The sequence below is a fragment of the Pristis pectinata genome, chromosome 18, assembly GCF_009764475.1.
Source record: "Pristis pectinata isolate sPriPec2 chromosome 18, sPriPec2.1.pri, whole genome shotgun sequence".
NCBI lineage: Eukaryota > Metazoa > Chordata > Chondrichthyes > Rhinopristiformes > Pristidae > Pristis > Pristis pectinata.
The window spans coordinates 10,916,057-10,938,615 of NC_067422.1; the positions used below are offsets into that span (position 1 = coordinate 10,916,057).

A 22,559-nucleotide genomic window follows, 5' to 3' on the forward strand; every position below is an offset into this window, starting at 1 on the left:
AGAAGACAAAGGGTGGTGGTTGAAGGGACTTATTCAGGCAAGAGGCCTGTGAGTAGTGGTGTTCTGCAGGGATCTGTGCTGGGACCTCTGCAGTTTGTGATGTACATAAATGACCTGGATGAGTATGTTGATGGATGGGTTAGTAAGTTTGCAGACAATACCAAGATTGGTGGAGTTGTGAATAGTGTAGAAGACTGGCGATGGATACAGGGTGATATAGATCAGCTGCAGATGTGGGCAGAGAAATGGCAGATGGAGTTTAACCAGGATAAATGTGAGGTGTAACAGTGTTGAAGAGCAGAGAGACCTTGGGGTGCAAGTCCATGACTCATTGAAAGTGGCTACACAGGTAGATAGGTTGGTTAAGGCTGCTTATGGAATGCTTGCATTTATTGATCGGGGTATTGAGCATAGGAGTCAAGAAGTTATGATGTAACTCTATAGAACTCTGGTTAGGCTGCATTTAGAGTATTGTGTGCAATTCTGGTCACCTCACTATAGGAAGGATGTCACAGCTTTAGAGAGGGTGCAGAGGAGGTTTACTAGGATGCTGCCTGGATTAGAGGGCATGTCCTATCAGGAGAGGCTGGACAAACTTGGGTTCTTTTCTCTGGAGCGGCGGAGGCTGAGGGGTGATCTGTTGGAAGTGTATAAAATTATGAGGGGAATTGATAGGGTGGACAAGCAATATCTTTTTTCCATTATTGAGCGATCCAATACCAGAGGGCATGCACTTAAGGTGAGAGGGGGTAGGTTCAGAACAGATGTGAGGGGTACGTTTTTTACTCAGAGTGGTGGATGCCTGGAATGCGTTGCCTGATAGAGTGGTGGAGGCAAATTCACTGGGGGCTTTTAAGAGGGGCTTGGATGGGCACATGAATGAGAGAAAAATGGAGGGATATGGGCATTCTGTAGACAGAAGAGAATAGCTATGTCAGCACAACATGGTGGGCCGAAGGCCTTGTTCTCTGCTGTACTGTTCTATGTTCTATGTTAACACCTTTCAAACCCATGACCTCTACCAACTCGAAGGACGTGGGAACACCACCGCTTGGAAGTTGACCTCCAAGCCACACACCAACCTGACTTGGAAATAAATTGCTGTTCCTCCATTGTCATCTGGTCAAGATCCTGGAACTCTCTCCCTCACAGCATTGTAGCTTTACCCACACTTCAAGGACTGCTGTGGTTCAAGATGGCAGCTCAACACCATCTTCTCAAGGGCTACTAGGGATGGGAAATTAAATATTGGTTCAGCCTGCGAAGCCCACTTCCCTTGAATGAATATTAAAGAAAAGATTTTCTATTGCTTCATTCCAATTATTTATTTGGAATGCTGGTATTTAAATTAAATCTCTCAAGTTGAAAAACCGTTTACCTATTCACAAATCTGAATTCAAGTCTTGGCTCTATTGTTTGCTACACATAATATAGTCATAATTCTTTAAGTTTGTAATATATCTCCATTCAGAATAAAGTTACTCTTGGTTCAATATTGGGCTGCAGCCCTGTTGCTGACAAATTTGATTTGGCTAGTAATTGAACATTTTCAAACTTGGTGAAAGTTTTCAAAAGGTGCAGTCTGAAGTGAACAAAGTTAAACACTATCTAAATTGTTGGATGTAGATTTATTGGTGTAGGCATGAACAATTACATGAAGCCATTCAAAAAAAAGTCAACCATACATTCTTTTGTTTCAAATACAGGAGAAATTAGAGCAGAACTGGTGAACAAGTCACATCTATGTATAGGTCACTCTCTCTTTTTATTATTGAACTTTAATTTTAGGTAAACACATTTCTTGAAAAATTCCCAGTGCCTTTTTCACAAACCATTCTTGTCTAAAGATCCAGTGAATAATATTAAAAATTCCTTTTACCGTATTGAAAGACAAAGATACAATAGCCTATGGCAATAACCATTACTTGAATTACAGAAGCCAAAATTAAAATTGATCAACCAGTAGACAACCACTACTACTGACTTACCATAAGACTTAAATGTATTTTCACATCAATCTAATAAGGTGATTCAACCTGGTGATAGACATGATCTATTCCATAACTCAAAAGAACTTAAACCGTAACCATCTTAATACAATTTCCAGAGTCTTAAATTCAAGTCAAAATAAAGATGATACTGGGGTAGGATTTTTACTTTGACTGCAAGCTGTAGTACAAATTGTGCTTTCTTTCTTAAGTGTTATGGTGCAAGATTCACTTTAACTTACCTCTCACTGATGCAAAATATGCTGCAAACAAACATAAGATATCTTTATTAGTTGCATGTACATCGAAACACAGTGAAATGCATCATTTTGCGTAGGGTGTTCTGCGGGCAGCCCGCAAGTGTCATCATGCTTCCGGTGCCAACATAGCATGCCCATAACTTCCTAACCTGCATGTCTTTTTGGAATGTGGGAGGTAACCGGAGCACCTGGAGGAAACCCACGCAGACACGGGGAGAACATACAAACTCCTTACAGACAGTGGCCAGACTTGAACCCGGGTCGCTGGTGCTGTAAAGCATTACGCTAACATGAACAAGCTGTATGGTAAATAAGTAACCTGGTGTACTTATTGAGCATAAAATGGTTTAATCACAAAGAATACACATGATTTTCTCATCTATCACCTGTAAGTAATTCAATTTGATATGACAGAATATTACTTAAACTATGTAGAACCAGTTAGTAGTTTCATTGCTTTCACAAAAAAATTCGATCTAAAGATTTAAATATTTAATTCTTCAACACGTATGTTATCTATTGGAAATAGGAGGAATGGACTGCATGGCCCTTTGAACCTCCTCTACCATTGGTCAAGATTTTGGCAACGCTTTTACCTCAACTCCACTTTCACGTCGAATCCCTATATCCCTCATTTCTCATAGATTACAAACACTTTTAATGATTGAGCAAGCACAGCCTTTTAACATATAAAATTCAAAAAGTTCACAACCCTCTGGAGACGAACCAAAATCCTAAATGGCTGATCCTTTATCCAAGGACTATGCCTTCAATTCTGGATTCAATAGTCTGAAGCAATCTCTTTGCTTGCAGATTTTTAATGGGATTATTTCCATTCTTCTGAACCGGAGGTAATAGGCTCACAATTTTACTTCACAGGACACCCCTCTAACCCCAAATATCAATGTAGTTTTTTTTATTTCAGTGCCTTCAAGACAAGCATATTCTTTAAAAGATAAAGAGACCAAAATCGTACACAGTATTCCGGGTATGCACTATAATCCATGTTTGAAAAATCAGTTCAATTTCAGTGATCATTTGCACTGGTTTGGATGATATTGGACAAACTATGCTGGAAAAACTTTTCTGCTGGAAACCCGGCAGAAAAGCTCCATCATTACTTTTGAGAGAGTGCAACGCCAAATATTAAATACACATACAAAAGCACAGTATATTGAAAGCTACTTAAAAGATCTTCAAGAGCATCTATTCTGGTATCTTGGCATTCAATGGTGATACTCTTACTGAATCTTACACCATCTTCTTTGGAGGAGGGGTGAATGGAGGAAGAGTAGGTTGAAGCCTTACTTGGTTAACTACATCGAGTAGGTCAGAACTTATCAGTGTCTTACTTTCTTACTCTCCGAAACCTTTCAATAAGTAGAAGGCATAAACTGGGACAGTGGTGGAATATTCTCCACCAAAGCCTGGCTCCCTAACTTGAGCCCAACTGTATGTGTCAGGTTTGGGCGGGGGTATATATTGTGTCATACATTCAAGTTTGAGTTGGTTAATGCTTGGATGGCTCAGTACATTATAAATAAATGCATTATTAATACATTTTAGCAAGTCTTGTTTCTTGTGTGCAAATACCACCAAAATTGAATTCTGGCTTCATTAGAACTATTCCACGTAAGAAGAGCATGAAGTACAAGGTATGTTGTGTGTAATACGTCTGTGTTCATGGTGGTTTATCCTGCAAAATACAATAGAGAGACTCTCCACGATGTGAAGCATGAATGAATCCTGATGGTACAAAAATAGTTCTCATTGGATATGTTTTGCAGATTACAACTCTGTAGCCGGAAAGGATGACTCTTTTGTTGGGAAACATTTTTATTCTGTCGATTTGCGTGATGTTAAAGAGTTAACGTGGCTTTGTTTAGAGGAATCTTGCAAACCACTGAAATATGACAGCAGAAAAAGGGGCAATTCATGTTTGAAAAGGATGTACTCAACCTGCAGCAGAGCCTAGTTAGTTGTACATCACATCATTTTAACAAACTGATTAAAAATATAACTGCTTACAAGAAATCAGAAATTATAGACAAATATACAAGCCTCTGCTATTAAGGATATTCCAGTCTTCCAAACCATCTCTGGAAGTGCTTCTCAAGTTAGCACAACAGCTTGTCAATGTGAATGTTACTCAATCTAGAGTACAACTTCAAGTGGAAGAAAATAATCAAAGAATAGATTTCTCAGAGTAAAGATATGCTGAAGGATGTGACTGTGGGAACTGACATAAGGAATGCCCACCATAAAATCAATCAGTTGGCAATGACTTGCCATTACATTGTACCAGAATTTAAACCCAGTCAAAATCTCAATAGCCCCAATGCAAGTTCTGGCATAAACATCGGGAATTGTATTTTAAAGATGTTGGTGAATACTTTGAATTTGACCCAGCTAATTTAAATAAATGAGTCTGGGTAGCAGATCAGAAATTGTACTTGATCTGGGACTAAAAAAAAAATCACTGCCTGAATTGTCAGGTCCATGAATACATGACTGTGTCTTCCAAAGTGTATTAACTTGAGGCTCCAGGATGTTGAAGAAGCTATAAAAGATGCAAAATCCTTGGTTGAGTAGAGGAAAAAGTGCAGCCTTGCAGCAAATTTGTCTAAAACCGTAAACCAGATGGAAGTAACAGGATACAAAGCAATTCAGGAGAGTAATCAAGAGCTGCAAAAGACATTAATCAGCATGGAGAAAACTACAGATTGGAAAACAATCCTGCAATGTTGCAATTTTTGGTGGATTTCCTGAGCATTTTACAAAGCTCAAAGAGAACTTGAGCTTCTGGGAATATCAATGGTCAAACAAAATTGTAGGCTACTTTCTTCTGATACACCAATGCAAACAATTGTCAATGGACCAGTTAATGGCTTGAGAAGAAAGTGGAAGTGAGTGACCTGCACAAGAGAGCAATGTTTGCCTGGACTTAATCAGTTCTGATTGTTGTCTACCTAAAGTATTCTGAAGTGAACAGGCTTTAAAGACATTTTCCCTGTGAAACAAGCAATTGGGTTCAGGCTATGCCAAGGCAGCCTTCATTAACTTGTTGGGTGGAAGAATACATATTAAGAATGGGATACATGCGAATTGCAGCAGCATTCAATACAGAGGTCTCTGTGATGGAGACAGAGTGGGATATGTTGGGTTGGTGAAATGGATACACTGTTATATACCACTAGTTCCCAACTCTGGTTAGACATATACATTGCATTCTGGCAGCAGTGAGAGCAATTTCACCATGACTGCAAGGTGCACTGGCAGCACAGGAGTGTTCTTAAGCCATCAGAAGACTTTTTTCTTTAAATGCTTCTTTGAGTATTGCTCCTTCATTTATGTTTTAATTGGAAATCAAGAATACACACATTCTGTTTCAATTGCACATTCGAGATTATTATATTTACAGCAATGATCAGGCCATGAATGAAAAACATGTGCCCTGGCTTTGATCACATTTGGGTTGGCCACTATTGGGTTAGGTTTTAATTTTAAAACTGAGCACACCATTATTCCCCACCCTGCCTGGATGATTCCAGCTCCAACAAAATGGAAGCTGCTCACCACTCTCTCGATTACATCAGTGCATTTGAGCGCCACTTCATCCACCACCTAAACTTCATTCCTTTCACCACCAGATACAGGCTACATCAGCTACAACTTGCATGCAGCAATTCACCAAGGCTTTTCAACAGCACACCCACAAACTGTCATGGCTCTAGGCTCATGAGAACATTACCAGCTTCAAGTAACATATCTTGACTTAAAAATATTTTGCTATTCCTTATTTGCTGCTGTGTTAAAATTCTGGAACAGCACAGTCGAAGTAGCTGGTAAAGTACTGCATGCTTTATAAAGGATGGGGCAATACTGGCTGAGCCAGTGACACTCATTTCCCATGTACAAATATTAAAAAAAAACATGCTGGTGGAGTTCAGGATTTCCTTTAAAAAAGTCACTGATATTAATGAAATTTTATCCTGCAAATTACTTTGATATTCTACCCATGTGAGATAGTCATTTTACCAATTCTTTCTTGTTCCAACATATGCAACTTCATTAAATTTGAAGTTAACAAATTCACAGATTAACAAAGCAATCAGTATTGATTTGAGTTTGTAGGAAAGGGGACAAGTAAACTGTGGCATGATTGCAGATTTTATGGCATGTAAATACAAGGCAACATCCCAGGTATATATTTTTAATTATGACAAGAAAATTTGAAAAATATCTTCCTTATCTTCAGGAAGAGTGCAGAAGTGCTAATTTTGCAATATCTCAGATTCAGTTTCTTGAATGTAAACAAAGAGGGTATTACAAAAGAACACAACTTCAGATCAAAAGCAACCAAGAACCATTGTAAAGAGGAAACCAACATTGGGAAATGCCTTTCTGAATATTCTTGGAAGCAGTAGCACTTTGATCCAGATCCTTGCACTTTCGATCAGGAGGAATCTTATATGAATTCTATTCCTTCATATTTTATGTCAGCCACTTTTGTTTCCTCTAAAAGGAAGTGTCCATCTAAAGTAAAAGCCATAATGTAAGTAGCTATTTTCCCATTATCTTCCTCAGATTTCAGCGACACAATGATCTGATCGTCTGTATCAGGAATGAACTTGAAGGAGGAGAATCCACGTGTTGGGTTAACCTCTCCAATCTTGCTCACCAAGACCTCTTTGAAATCTTGAGTAGATTTAATAATGAGGTTTGTTCCTCTGTGCTCATCATCTTTTTCATTATAGCGTTCACTGCTGGCTCTCCGTGGCAGAAAGAACCAGCGTTGCAGCCGATCACTCCAGGCAGCAGATTCGTGAATCAGATATCCTGTGTTAGGAAAAGAGAATAATAAGATTTCATTCTCAATCCAGGAGAATCGTAAATCACATTGTGAAGACTCAGTTACACCATACCCTTCCTTTGTAAGCTTCCTAGAAAATAAACTTAATAATTAAATTTAATGACCAAAGTAGGAAGCTTAACAAAAGGAAAATTGTGCTCAAGTTATAAAGCCAAAGTTAACACTTGCTATCAAAAAGATAAAAAGAAAACAAACACCAACAAAGCTATTTTAAAAAAGCCTCATAACTTCAGATTTCACACACAAAACACTATCTCTACAGAGTTAACCAACATTTGAAGGAGATAAGCAATAACCGCTGCATTATATTATATATCTATCAGACCTTGCCTCGAATGTAGCCCCCAAGCAGTGCTGATGACAAAAGAAGCATTGGATAATTGACTAGCAATGATATCAATGATCCTCCCAAGGTGGTTAGAAGCTCCTTTTGGTAGATCTAATCAATACTACATATATAATCAACATTCTGCTCCTGAAGGAGATGCTTTCAATAAAGAAGGCTTATCATTGTTTCAAATAAAAGGAATGAAAAAGGTGCGGCTGACAATATAGCCCTTGAAATAAGAACTGATATCCACCATCAGATTTTTTTTATGGTTGCTTTTCAACCCTCTTCTAAAACATCACAATTGTCATAATTAGCAAAACAAAATAAAGGCTTGTTATTTGGTAGGTGCAATTTCCAACTGCAATCCAGTTCCAAGCATGTTAAGTCTGCCCTCCCCGTCTTTGCATGGAAATACAATTTTAATTTGTTCATTTCTCGTGCAAGGCAGAAAAGCAAAGACAATTTACCCATGTGGTAATTCATGCAGGCAAGCCATGCCAATGGCAATGTTCCAGTAATTGATAAAACAAACTGCAATGAATGCCATGGTTTAATAAAAGTAAAATCTGATTTTTTAGAAGCACAGTGGAACCAAGTTTAAGGAATAGGTTACTTAGTGAGCAATTGGCTAATTTTATTATGTAACTAAACAACCATTTACCCCAGTGATACAGTAGATCACAGCTTTAAAGAGGCTTATGACCCTTTGAGGGCCAGTGATAGGAATACTTGATGGAAATTGGAGCACACCCACATTAATTTCCAATTTCTGGGCATTTTACTTTCATGATTAAGGATTGTTGTTTTCCTGTAAAGGATGTGAGAAAGAGCAATCATGAATGACTAACGCTGTCACACCCTTCACACAAAGCCAAATTACACAACAGGTTTTTCCACACACATGTTGAGTCACCAAAGGCACGAGTCCTCTCAATCTTTCTTACCTGGAGATTTGATCCCAGCAGCTGTGCGGAGGGCATTGTAGTGAGGCACCCAGTTTTCATGATTTACATCACCTTTGTGGCCAATAACTTTAACCCACTCTGGATTTTCATTGACTACCTCTCCTGTGGTGGTCGTCCATTCCTTACCAAGTCCACCTACATAAAGGTGCTCATCTTTTACTGCCAACCATTCAGCTTTGAAGCCTTAAGAAATAACACAGCAGTTCATATTAAGGATTTATACAAATGTTTTGAATGAATGACATACATCAAACATGAATCAGTCTTATCCTTTCACAGATGCTCACTGACTCACATATATCCAGCAAAATATATTTTTATATTTGCACATTAACCAAGGGACTGATTAAAGAGTAAAATGAGAACCAATTGAAAGTAGGTCTCCAATTTACCTTCAAGACATACTAAGTGTAAAAATACAGTTTTGTTTGGTTACTACTGTTAGTTTTGGAATATTGTTACAGTAGGGGTCTCCCATGACTGATCTCATGATACCGTTAAAAATACAGTGAGAAAGCTTTGGTTTAAGGTTTAAACCAAACTGCCTCAAGTAGTTCAAGAATGTTTTCCATGGAATAATTCCACTGTAGAATATTTTTCTGGTCACTATTTTAATTCTCCAGTAAAAACACTTTTGTTTACATAAATCCAATGTGCTGCAGAGTGGTTTTGGAAGGGACCAGAGGTTAGAGACTTCTTATAATGAAAGGGAGGGGGGGACCGCTCAATTTAGAACCATAGAAAACTACAGCACAGAAAACAGGCCATTCGGCCCTTCTAGTCTGTGCCAAAACATTATTCTGCTAGTCCCATTTACCTGCCCCCAGCCCATACCCCTCTTGTCCATGTATCTATCCAATTTACTCTTAAAAGTTAAGAGCGAGCCCGCATTTACCACATCAGATGGCAGCCCATTCCACACTCCCACCACTCTTTGAATGAAGAAGTTCCCTCTAATGTTCCCCCTAAACCTTTCCCCTTTCACCCCAAAGCCATGTCCTCTCATACTTATCTCTCCTAATCTAGGTGGAAAGAGCCTACTAGCATTAACTCTGTCTATGCCCCTCATCATTTTGTAAACCTCTATCATATCTCCCCTCATTCTTCTCCGCTCCAAGGAATAAAGTCCTAACATGCTCAATCTTTCCCTGTAACTCAACTCCTGAAGACCCGGCAACATTCTAGTAAATCTTCTCTGCACTCTTTCAATCTTACTGACATCCTTCCTGTAGTTCGGTGACCAGAACTGCACATAATATTCCAAATTTGGTCTCACCAATGACTTATACAACCTCACCAAAACATTCCAACTCCTATACTCAATACCTTGATTTATAAATGCCAGGATGCCAAAAGCCTTTTTTTTTACAACCCTGTCTACCTGTGACTCTACTTTCAGGGAATTATGTATCTGAACTCCCAGATCCCTTTGTTCCTCCGCACTCCTCAGTGCCCTAACATTTACTGTGCATGTCCTCCCTTGATTTGTCCTTCCAAAATGCAACACCTCACACTTGTCTGCATTAAATTCCATCTGCCATTTTCTGGACCATTTTTCCATTTGGTCCAGATCCCTCTGCAAGCTTTGAAAGCCTTCCTCGTTGTCCACTACACCTCCAATCTTAGTGTCATCCGCAAACTTACTAATCCAATTTACCACATTATCATCTAGATCATTGATATATACAACAAACAACAAAGGCCCCAACACAGATCCCTGAGGCACACCACTAGTACAGGCCTCCAATCTGAGAAACAACCATCCACAACCACTCTGTCTTCTCCCACTCAGCCAATTTCGAATCCAGTTTACAATCTTTCCATGGATACCCATTGACTGAACCTTCCGAACTAATCTCCCATGTGGGACCTTGTCAAAGGCTTTACTAAAGTCCATGTAGACAACATCCACAGTCTTACCTTCATCTGCTTTCTTAGTGACCTCCTCAAAAAATTCCACAAGATTCGTTAAGCACAATCTACCACGCACAAAACCATGCTGACTATCCTTAATCAACCCTTGGCTATCCAAATACTTATATGTCCTTTCTCTCAGAACACCTTCCAATAATTTACCCTCTACTGAGGTCAGGCTCACTGGCCTGTAATTACCTGGTTTACTCTTTGAGCCTTTCTTAAACAATGGAACAACATGAGCTATCCTCCAGTCCTCTGGCACCACACCTGTGGCTAAGGACATTTTAAATACATCTGCCACGGCCCCTGCAATTTCTACACTAGTCTCTCTCAAGGTCCGAGGAAATATCTTGTCAGGCCCTGGGGATTCATCTACCTTTATTCGCTGTAAAGCATCAAGTACCTACTCCTTTTTAATCTCTATATGTTCCATGACGCTAGTGCTTGTTTCCCTTCCTTCCATATCCACGATGCCAGTTTCCTGAGTAAATACTGATGCAAAAACTGTTTAAGACCTCCCCCGTCTCCTGAGGGTCCACACATATACGAGCACTCTGATCTTCTAGGGGACCAATTCTGTCTCTTACTATCTTTTTGCTCTTAATATACCTGTAGAACCCCTTTGGGTTTACCTTCACGTTATCTGCCAAAGCAGCCTCATGTCTTCTTTTTGCCTTCCTGATTTCCTTTTTTAGTATTTTCTTACATTTCCTATACTCTTCAAATACCTCATCCGTTCCCAGTTGCCTATACCTGCTATACACCTCCCTCTTTTTCTTAACCAGCTCACCAATATCCCTTGAAAACCACGGTTCCCTATGCTTGTTACCTTTGCCTTTAATCCTGACAGGAACATACAAACTCTGCACTCTCAAAATTTCATCTTTGAAGGCTTTCCATTTACTGAGCACATCCTTGCCAGAAAATAACTTATCCTAATCCACCCTACCTAGATCCTTTCTCATTTCCACAAAATTGGCCTTTCTCCAATTTAGAACCTCCACTCGAGGACCAGACCTATCCTTATCCAAAATTATCTTGAAACTAATTGCATTATGGTCACTGGACCCAAAATGCTCACCTACACATACTTTTGTCACCTGACCTACCTGGTTCCCTAATAGGAGATCAAGTATTGCAATCTCTCTCGTTGGTACCTCTATATATTGATTTAGAAAACTTTCCTGAACACATTTGACAAATTCCAAGCCATCCAACCCTTTCGCAGTGTGGGAGTCCCAGTCAATACGTGGAAAGTTAAAATCCCCTACTATTACAACTTTCTGTTTCTTACATCGGTCTGCTATCTCCCCAGAGATTTGTTCCTCCAATTCTCTGACTATTGGGCGGTCTATAATACAACCCTATTAGTGTGGCCACACCTTTCCTGTTCCTCAGCTCCACCCATATAGCCTCTGTAGACGAACCCTCCGGGCTGTCCTGTCTACGCACAGCTGTAATCTGTTCCCTGACCAGTAATGACACTCCTCCCCCTTTCATTCCTCCCCCTCTATCACATCTGAAACAACGGAAGCCCAGAACATTAAGCTGCCAGTCCTGCCCCTCCTGCAACCATGTCTCACTAATAGAAATAACATCATAATCCCACGTGCCAAGCACCGGAGAACATTACTATCATGTACAAACCTTTGATCTCTGTCCATACCTGCAGACCTTGCACAATCATTTTCCTCCTCACTTTCCTCTCTAACACTCTGGTTCCCCTCCCCCTGCAAATCTAGTTTAAACCCACCGGAGCAGCACTAGCAAACCTACCTGCAAGTATGTTAGTCCCCTTCCAGTTCAGGTGTAAGCCGTCCCTTCGGAACAGATCCCACCTTCCCTGGAACAAAGCCCAATTATCCAGAAACCTGAAGCCCTCCCTCCTGCACCAACTCCTTAGCCACGTATTTAGCTGCATGATCCTCCTATTTCTAGCCTCACTAGCACGTGGCACTGGCAGCAATCCTGAGATTGCAACTTTAGAGGTCTTGTCCTTTAACTTTGCACCTAATTCCCTAAACTCTCTTTGCAGGACCTCCTCCTTCTTCCTATCCACGTCATTGGTCCCTACATGGACCACGACAGCTGGCTGCTCACCTTCCCTCCTGAGAATATCAAGAACTCGATCTGAGATATCACAGACCCTGGCACCAGGGAGGCAACAGACCATCCGGGATTCTCGATCTCTCCCACAGAACCTCCTATCTGAGGTGAGGGTCCCACCTCGGTGCCAGAGACTCGACCATTACAACTTGTCCCTCGTAGGTCGTCCCCACCAGCAATATCCAGAACGGTATACTTATTGTTGATGGGAACGGCCACAGGGGTGCACTGCTCCTTCTGTCTAATCCCCTTCCCTTTCCTAACAGTCACCCAGCTACCTGCCTCCTGACTTTTAGGTATAATTATCTCCCTGAAACTCCTATATATGTCTGCCTCTACCTCCCAAATGATCCGAAGTTCATCCAGCTCCAACTCCAGTTCCCTAATACGGTTTGCCAGGAGCTGCAGCTGGATGCACCTTTTATAGGTGTAGTCATCAGGGACAAGTGTGCTGTCCCTGACTTCCCACATACTGCATTCGGAACTTCCCACATACTGCATTCGGATTTGTTCAAGGCAAAATTCCAAATCCAAGAGCATGGTACATTAGCAATAATACTGAATTAGCTGTAGGTCATTGGCCCATTCTTGCAGAAACCACACAAAAATATAGTGTTACTGTCACTATCACACATACAAATAACAGCTTGTGTTAAGCAACATTTAATAATCCAAGAATTGACTGCTGGTAATGGTTATCAGAATAACTTAAAATTATTAAGCTTCATGGCAATAAGCTCCGTTTGAAGAAACATACAGCAAATGTTCCACCCGTTTCTTCATTCTCACCTCAAGATATCCCAGGGAGCTCCTGGACTCATTTTTCACTGAGGTATAACTGCACCTCCATTCAATCTTTTCTCTGATTTCCTTATTCTCCTTGCCCATCAAGTTCAACCCTTCCAGTATAGACCAGTTTCTCTCCTATCTTCAAGCTTATTTCTGTAAGGAAGATTACTGCCTATCTCCTGAATATCATTCCATGAACTGTCCATCCAATTTTTTTCCCCAATCCATGCTAGCTCCTTCTTCATGGGTTCCTCTACTTTCTTTTCCAACAATGGTCATCATCCACTTATGAACATTTTGCCTTTGCAAACCATGTCCCATCACAAACATCCATTTCCCCTGTAAAGTCTTAACTATTTTTGTTACCTTCCAAACATACTTCTCACTGTTTAAATTTTGGTCCCTCGACAATATACAAATAGGAGTAGCTACTTGTGTCCAACCTTACAATAAGCCTGGCTCACCCATTAACCTTAGCTGAGATGATCCTGATGGTTCCGCATCTCTAAATGCATAGACTTGGAAATCCTTGTCTTTGTTCACAATGACTTTTTTTAATCCCCCTGCAATAACATCCTCCAATTTATGTTTCACATCACATCTGCTGCTCTGTTAACTATGGCTTACTCCTTTTCCACTTATCCATCGCAATTCCTTTCACTATTGATTATAGAGCTTTCCACCTTTACTCAATACATTCTGAAACTCAGTCTTCCTTTTTATTACGGCTTTCTCCATCTCAGAAAGCCTCAAAAATCTCTTTTCAATTTTTCCCATCTCTTTTTCTTGAAGCAGTGTTAACACTTTGCTGCATTACTGGTTATATGAGATGAAATTATTTTCCAAATAATTTGCTGTTCACTGCAGGTTTTAAGCAAATGTATCATTATAAAAACAAACATTAAATAAACCAATTTTTACTCGGGATAAAGACATAATGAATTGAAAGCTACAGTCTTCCACAAGGCCAGTAGCAATTTATAGTGCATAAACAGAGAGAGTAAATTACTGCAGTACCTTTCTCAACAGTCCCGTCACCATCAGATAGGATTACCCAAGGGACAGCCTTATCCCCGTCAATATCATATACTACTCCTGTCCTGTCGTCCACAGTGTAAAGCTTTCCATTAAATGCTATTAGCTCCGACAATTCCATGCCACGTCCTTTTTCTGACAAATGCGTTTTGAGGATTGAATCATTTTTGTCCCATTCTACAGTCACTTTGTCACCACTGTTTGATAAAATCAGGTAGCCCTTCTTTAAGTAACTGACCCAAGTATCACTGTTCAATTCATTCTTTGAGCTTGTGTCCAGGTCAGCAATCAGCCCGATACGGTATCGGACGCCTTCCAGGGTTTTCTGTGGGGGCGAAAGAGGGTAAGTATCGTTGTACCTGTCCCTTGGAAAATTATCAATCTGCCAGTTGTGGACATTTCGTAGATAAGGATTATTTGGGGAACTCTTGTGAAAATATACCATGTACAGTATGAAAAGAGTGACAGCAACTACTAGTATAGCCTTCCATTTCAGGTGAAAACGAGAGTCTCTTGTTTTTGTCATGGAAGCTATAACAGGAAGACCACCAATGGAAATGCGAAGGGAGCTCATAGAATCATTTCCTTCAGGTAAACCATAGAGGTGACCAGACATGAGGCTGCAACATAGGCGGAATTATACCTGAAAAGAGAAAGGAAGTTTAGGTGAAATAAATGGTAACATTTCTTCATTCGGTATCAATACACAACCAAAATATTCAAATAATGTTGCGAGATGGCCATGAAAGGTGATAATTATATATAATCTCAGTCCAATTGCAGTATTCAGCAAAAGTATTATTTAGAGAATTGTGGTTTCAGCAAAATAAGTTACTTTTACAGTAACTGGCACTACTACACACCACAAAACATTTTCACCACATATAGGAAGTCTATAATAAAACACGTGTCTACTAATACTTAAAGAAATAATTAGTTAAGGTACTTTACACACACTTACAGCTAAGCTTTTCTGTTGACACCTGAAACAAAACCTAATTTTACAATGTCTTCTCAAGTGCAAAAGATGAATTTCCAGCTGTAATATTGACCTACACAAAAACCACATACGCTCTCTGATTTACCAAAATTTGCTTAACGTGGTCTTAAACAATCCATTTCTTTACTTAGATCACTTTAACTTTAAGGATAGTTAACTGAACTATCAAAAAAAAACCAATTTTTAATGATTCATTTGTGTCATCTTTTCTCTTTCTGATGATGGGTCTCAGACCTGAAAGGTTAACTCTTTCCACAGATGCTACCCGATTTGCTGAGTGTTGCAAACATTTCCTGCTTTATGTCTGATAAATAGAACCGACAACCCAAACATATCTAACAAGCTTGGTCTGTTTGTTGAAGTAAGGAAAACAAGAATAACTATAATATATTTATACTGAACTCATGACAGCAGTTTCTGAATGTTAAAAAATGCCTTTCAATCAGATGTACACAACTTAGAAAAGCCTGCCTTGAGATCTAAATAGGCTAAGTATTGATATGACTGTATGCAGTTGTTAGCTAGAAAGCTTCAGTACATTGGAAACCCACTTCAACAGACTACATCTGTCTACAAGACACAGATTTCTGTAACGTCAGACTCGCCCAGGAGCAACTAATAAAAAGGGCTCATTATTCAGAACTCCCTTGGGGTTTTAGCCCTAGTGGCTGAATCCAGCTTTAAATTTACATCAGTTTTTTTTTCTCTCAAAGAAAAGCTTCAGTTCTGTGCTCTGTGCTTCACTCAGTGGTATAACTGTTAGTAATTCACCTCAAGTTCCTAGAAGTAAACGTGCAAACTAATGGTTTGAACTCCTGAAACACTGATTTGCTCTGTCAACCTTTTTGTTTGAAATGAACAGTAAGAAATACATTTGCATATATTGAATAAAACGTGTTTATTCAGAGGAAAACTGTTGATAATAATAGATTTAGTGGTCAAGTTCCTGGTTCAATTTTTCTACATCCGTCAACAGGAAATTGCAGGCTAATTTGCCTTGTAGATAATGGTGTGTCATCAGCTTGCTAGCATTATGGATGTACAAAATAGGAAGGCAAAGACTTTTCAAATTATCAGTTGAAAATTCATACCTGAAACAAAAAACTGTCAATTATCTCATAAAAGTTTGCCTATATTAACCTTGGGTAAAATGCATTACTGAAATTATAGCCTGGAAGTCAGTGAGCATTGCTACTGTGTATTTTCATCACAACTTCCTCAGTTATTTAAGATATTAACCCTTTTACTTCCAAGGGACTATGGCCTCCACTAAAATACCACTGAAAAATAATGAAAATGACTAGGCTTTGCTTTGTGTAATTTGTGGTTCTACAGAGTGATCCATGGCTGAAGTAATGCTGAATACCAGGGAGTAGACCATTCATCATCTTTTATTGACCTCAGCATTGCTTTTTTAATTCCTGCTCTCCACCACCCAAAGAGGTTGTTTCACAAATTATACAAAAGATCACACGTAAACCTGAGACCTGGTGAGTTTAAAGGGAGCACAGGAACCCGTGGCATTAGATGCTGAACGATTGTGATTTCTGAACAACGGGATAGCAGTTTATCAGGGTTTTACTGTCATTAAATTCCCAATTAATTGATTGAAATGCTTGACTTATTTGGCACTTGTTAATTTGTTGAAAAACAAAGCCTGTCAAATCATTAAGTGAACAACAACTCTTTTTTGGGATTAATACATAATTAAAAAAAATATTTTCCATCTCAACAAGTTTCAAAACAAGTTAAAGAGCTTTGCTTAATGATTTAAAAATTTCTGCTATCAGTAAGTTGGAAGTTTTCCACCAAGGAAAACCCTTTTTCCAGAAAGCCCTCAATAACCAATTTTGTGCTGAGACCTGAGCAGCCAACCCCCAAAAGAGGATTTTACATCTTATATTCAATCATGCAAATGCTCAGAAGGTTCATACTAGCTGCAATTTTATATTTTCAGCTCTAATATTTCTCAGATCCCATTCACCCAGTTTGCTCAGTCCTGGTTGCCCCATCTCTTCAGATTACGCTTTCTGTAGCTTTTGTTATATCCCAATTATCCACCTACTCGAGTTAAAGAAGAAAAACTTGCATTTATATATTGCCTTCCTTTCATCTGAAGAAGGGCATTTGTTTTTGAAGTTTTGCCATTGCTAAAATGGAAGGAACATAGCAGCCAACTTGCTTAAAACAAACTCCTACATACAGCAACGTGGTAAGGACAGGAAATTCTGCTTTTTAATGATCTTGATTAAAGGATAAATATTGGCCAGGTCACCAGCAAGATAAGAGCAATTAGATCTTTTACATTCACTTGAGGAACTCATTTAATATCATATCTATAGACAGAATCCCCGATGACACATCACTCCCTCAGTGTACTGAAGTGTCAGCTGAAGTCCGTGGAGTGGGATTTGAATCCACAACATGTGATTTGGAGGAGAAAGTGCCACCAACTGAGCCACAGCTGACACACTACTATAATTAAGTTAACCAAGTAGAAAAAAAATGTCTCTGACCATTCAATTTTTTTCTCATCTGACAAAATGTCAGTTTACAGTTCATAACTCTCTGCATTCTCCACAAAGAAATAAATAACACAAGTGGTTTGTTAATTACTGACTGTCACTAGGAATGTGTAATGTAGCTATTATTGATTAGATCAGTGGTCTTGAACTATTCCAGGCTGGAACTCACATCAAGATTTTAGCTTCCTCTACTTTCTAGAGTGATAGCAGAATTAAGTGTGGAAAGATTAAAAAAAACTTCTCCGGTTCTACTTCACCTCCCTCTGCTCCCCTTCCACAACAGCAGGTAATGCATTTATCTCAATTTCTCCATTACTTCTCTCTCTCCTTTCCTGATCCTTACCCTCACCTCTCCCCTCCTGTTGCAAGTACCTCGGTTTAATTCTTTGAGCACTATTGGTTTACAATCAGTTCAAAGTCTTGTTTTAATTCCTTTCGATAAACAATGTGAATTGCCTTCCTGTTTGATAGTGTTAGGAGATTTCATGATCATATATGAACTGCAGTTAACAGCTGGCAAAGTCTTGGCAAGAAGCTTTGTAAGCAGTCCCAATTTCCCTTTTTGAATTCACATATGGATTGAGCAACTGACTTCAATTTCATAGGCCACGGGGTGATTTTTTTTAAACAGTACTTTCATTTCATTTTCCCTTAGAGTTCAGCTCAGATCATCTCTATTGCATTTCTGAGTAGTATATCTTGCCAGAAAGTTAACTGGAGAAAAGATATTCCAAGTAACCTGCAAATAAGTGGTAATTATAGTATTATCATGGGGCAACCAAATCCACTATTATCTAACTCTTACCCAAGATATAATGAATTAGGATATTCCGGGTTACTAGAAACTAACAAGATCATTTTAAAACTAAATAAATTTGTTCACTCTGGTGATACAAATGTACAGTGTACATTAAAATTACTGTAAGTAACACTAACTTTTGATCGCAACTTACTTGACCCAAAACATGCATTTATGTAGTGGTACAGGGAGTCGTGCATAACAAAAGGGAAGCAGGTAACAATGCTAATGTTACAATAACATGAGTTACTCAAACTGTTGAGCATTTTTCCCCAAGGCTGGGTTGAAGAAGTTGTGATCGGCTGGAGAGGATAGGCCAGTCCTATTTATTCACCAAAAAAGTTACATGTACCCTCGCTTTAGTGAGAAAAGCTCAAATTTCACCTTCCTATAGATTCATAACATTTAAAGGAGTACTGCCATAAAATATGCTCTATTGGTTTTGGTGATGAGGCCATACCTGGAGTACTATGCAAGGTTGGCTCTTTAATTTGAGGAAGTACCACTGTTACTCTGTACTGTTACTGTTTTTACCTGTACTACATCAATGCACTTTGTATTACCTCAATGTAACTGCACTGTGTAATGAATTGACCTGTACAATCAGTTTGTAAGACAAGCCTTTCACTGTACCTCGGTACAAGTGATAATAATAAACCAATACTAGAGGCAGTCCAAAAGAGATTCACTGGACTAATTCCTGGAATGGGAGGGTTGTCATGAGCGGTTGAAGAAGTTGGATCTGTATTCTGTGGAGTTTAGAAGAATGAGGGGTGATCTTATTGAAATGTACAAGATCTTAAGGGGGCATGACAGAGTAGATGTTGAGATATTTCCATTAGTGCACACTCAAGCAAGGGTACATAATTTCAAAATAAGGGTAGGATCATCTTAAAATGAGATGCATTGGAATTTCTTTTCGCAGCAAGTGGTTAATCTCTTAAATTCTCTACTCTAGAGATTGTGAAGTATTTAAGGGAGAGATAGATGAGTTTTTGTAAGGTTGGGCAGTAAGGTCTTTGGGAAACTGCCAGAGAAGTTGAGGCCTGGGCCAAATCAGCCATAATCACAATGGATATTTTTGTTAGACTCCATCTTCCAGCTTGAGGTCTGTAACCCTGCATATCACAAGCTCTTCAAGTACACCGCTGAGAATTTTTTAAATGTGGTGAGGCTTTCTGCCTCTATCACCCTTTCAGGCAGCGAGTTCCAGACCTCTATCAGCCTCAAGGCAAAAACACTTTTCCTCATCTCCCCTCTAATTCTTCTCCCAAATATTTTAACTATGGCCCTTGGCTATTGATTCCTCTGCTAAGGGGAAAGCAGGTCCTATTTATTTACTTTATCCAGGCTCCTCATACTTTATACAGCTCAGTGAAGCCACCTCTCTGCCTCATCCATTCCAAAGAAAACAACCCTACCTTTCCCAATCTTAAAAATCACAATTATCCAGTCCTGGCAACATCCTTGTAAATCTCCTCACCATCCTCTCAAGCGCAACCATATCTTTTCCGCAACCTGGAGACCAGAATGCTATCCGGTGTTCACGTCATGCCCTATCTAGTGCTGTATACAGTTCTAGTATTATCTTCCTGCTCTTATATCCTATGCCTCAGCTAAAGGAAAGCATCCCATATGGCATGTTAACTATCTTTTTGACCTATCCCACCATATGCTGTACAGAGTCAGAGTGATACAGCATGAAAACAGGCCCACTGAGTCTGTACCACTCAGTATCCTGACATTTATTGTACATTTACCTGCCTAGTTACATCTCTTTAAATGCATTACCTCACATTTCTTAAATTCCATTTCCCATTTTCTGAACAATTGATCATAGCATCTCTATTTTCCTGCAAGAACCTTCCTCCTCAGGGGAAACCACAAAAATGTCAGTCAGCCATCTCTTCCTGCTTTTCCTCTTCCACTGAGCTAACTCTGAATTGAATTTGCATTCTCCCTTGCATCACATGGGCTTTTATATTTTTGAACCAGTCTGCTGAAAAGACCTGCTAAAATCTATGTAGATAATGCACTAAACTCATCTACCATACTTATTAAAACATCAAAAAAATTACATCAGTAAACACAAGGTTCCCTGAATAAACTCATGCTGACTGTTCCTGATTAATAAATACCTTTCTAAATACAGATTTATACAGTCCCTTGGAATGAATTCCAATAATTTGTCCAATTCCAATAAAATGTCCACCACTCAATTTTAAATGGCCAGTGATTCACTTTGTTTAAAAAAGGAGGAAGCGACAAGCCAAGTCAGCAGTCCAACAATCTTCTGGCACCACTCCTGTAGCCAGGGGGATTCAAATATTGTAGTTGGGGTTTTAACAGTTTCCTCCTTTGCTTCATTGCGCTACTTTTGCTGAGGAATGAGCCATTTTCCACTTTGGTGTATCACAGAGGTTCTTTCATATTCTATGTTAAGCAGTAATGTGACCTTGAAAATGTTGCACCAAAACTTCAGGCTTAACATTACTTGGAAGTTGAATGCCAATTGGGTATCAAGCCAAGTTGGAAAAAAAACAGGGGATCAGACGGGCATTTGGATCATTTAACAGACTTAGAGAAAATATTTTTGCTTCAAGTGTAGTGATGTTGTTGATTGTGCTCTCAAAAGTTATGAGCTCTATAGTGGGCAGAATCTGCCTACACAGTTGATGAGAGCTGGGTGGATGGAGTTGACAAAGATACAAGAAAGATTGAGATTCAACTCAGATACATATAAATGTCAGCAACCTTTCATTAACTCAAAAGTCATCATGGTTTGAAAGTCAACCACTAACTCCACAGGCACAAAGGATCAGCAGGAAATGTATAGCTTGGCAGAATCACCCAAATTCCAAATAAAATCTAGTCAGGCAGTATCTATGGAGGAAAAGGGATAGCCAAGGTTTTGGGTTGAGTCCCTGTATCAGGGCTGACAGTTTAAAGGACAGATAGTCATACAGATGTGAAGGGGAGGGTTGAGGCAAGAGCAGGCCTTCACACTTTCAGTCCTGATGTAGGGTCTCAACCCGAAATGTCGACTATCCCTTTGCCTCCACAAATGCTGCCTGACCCTTGAGTTCCTCCAGCAGCTTGTTTTTTTTTTGGTCCAGATTCCACTATCTGCAGTCTCTTGTGTATCCAAAATCTGTAGTCCAATGGATAAGCCTTCAATGTTGGATTTTTAAACATAATGATGAAATGTACAGAACAAGTAAACCCGTGTCATCAATCATATCAAGATCATAACGTAAAAGATTTTAAATCTGTCAGTCTGTGCCTAAGGCTTATGAGCATGGGATACAGGTGTTAATTTCCAATGGAAAATATCAGAAAGGTTTAATTGATGTACAATCTATGCGTTAAAGGAAGGGTATTGTTGAAGGGCACGCAGTGCAAGGGGAACTTAAAAATAAAAGCTGTTCTTGAGTTGCAATAAGCAATATCGACTGGCAGGGAATTACACGCAGGTATCAGAGAGCTGACAATCACACATAGACCAGCTCGTATTCTGCAGTAATGGCACAGGGTCTGGGCGATCCGGATTCGCTGTTTTTATTGCAGTTGGGCTTCCTGGTAGAGACAGAAGTTGCCCGAGTCCCGCAGGCCACCGTCCCGTCACCCTGGTAACGCCGGCGGGGGCCCGGGCTCCGGACCCGTCACCTTCCCTGACCACCAACCTGGAAAGCAACTGAAGAACTGCCAACACTTACCGGACAAGGTAGATGAGTGTCACCGTCGCCGCCGTCCCGGAGCTTCACTCCGGCATCAGAGCCGCGAGTGAGGAGCCGTCACGCCGCTCGCTCACCTGTGAAACTTCCGCTGCAGCAACCGCACCGCCCCCATCTCACTCCCCGAAGCAGGGGAGAGCCACCGTCACCGCGCAGGCGCAGCCCGAGCACTGCACCCGCGCATGCGTCCAACGGGAAGCTCCAAGCAAGTCGAGCAGGAGGTGTTGTTTCCGCGCA

The 22,559-nt window shown here is 39.8% G+C and overlaps 1 protein-coding gene across 1 annotated transcript; it reads right to left on the reverse strand.

Annotated features, from left to right (window-relative positions):
- Positions 1-1,613: 1,613 nt before the first annotated feature.
- On the reverse strand, positions 1,614-22,476 carry cant1a (calcium activated nucleotidase 1a). Its single transcript, XM_052033154.1, has 4 exons — positions 22,305-22,476; positions 14,247-14,907; positions 8,397-8,600; positions 1,614-7,087 (listed from the first exon to the last, which is right to left on the reverse strand). The coding sequence occupies exons 2-4, from the start codon at positions 14,878-14,880 to the stop codon at positions 6,717-6,719; spliced, it is 1,209 nt and encodes a 402-aa protein (XP_051889114.1). The 5' UTR covers positions 14,881-14,907; positions 22,305-22,476; the 3' UTR covers positions 1,614-6,716.
- Positions 22,477-22,559: the final 83 nt, after the last annotated feature.

What these genes read in the sequence shown, in the direction of transcription:
- cant1a (XM_052033154.1), bottom strand. Translation starts at nt 14,880, where the DNA reads ATGTCTGGTCACCTCTATGGTTTACCTGAAGGAAATGATTCTATGAGC. An exon ending in TGACGGGACTGTTGAGAAAG is followed by an intron (nt 8,601 to 14,246) that starts GTACTGCAGTAA and finishes TTATTTCTTAAG; the next exon opens with GCTTCAAAGCTGAATGGTTG. An exon ending in TGCTGGGATCAAATCTCCAG is followed by an intron (nt 7,088 to 8,396) that starts GTAAGAAAGATT and finishes TTCCTAACACAG; the next exon opens with GATATCTGATTCACGAATCT.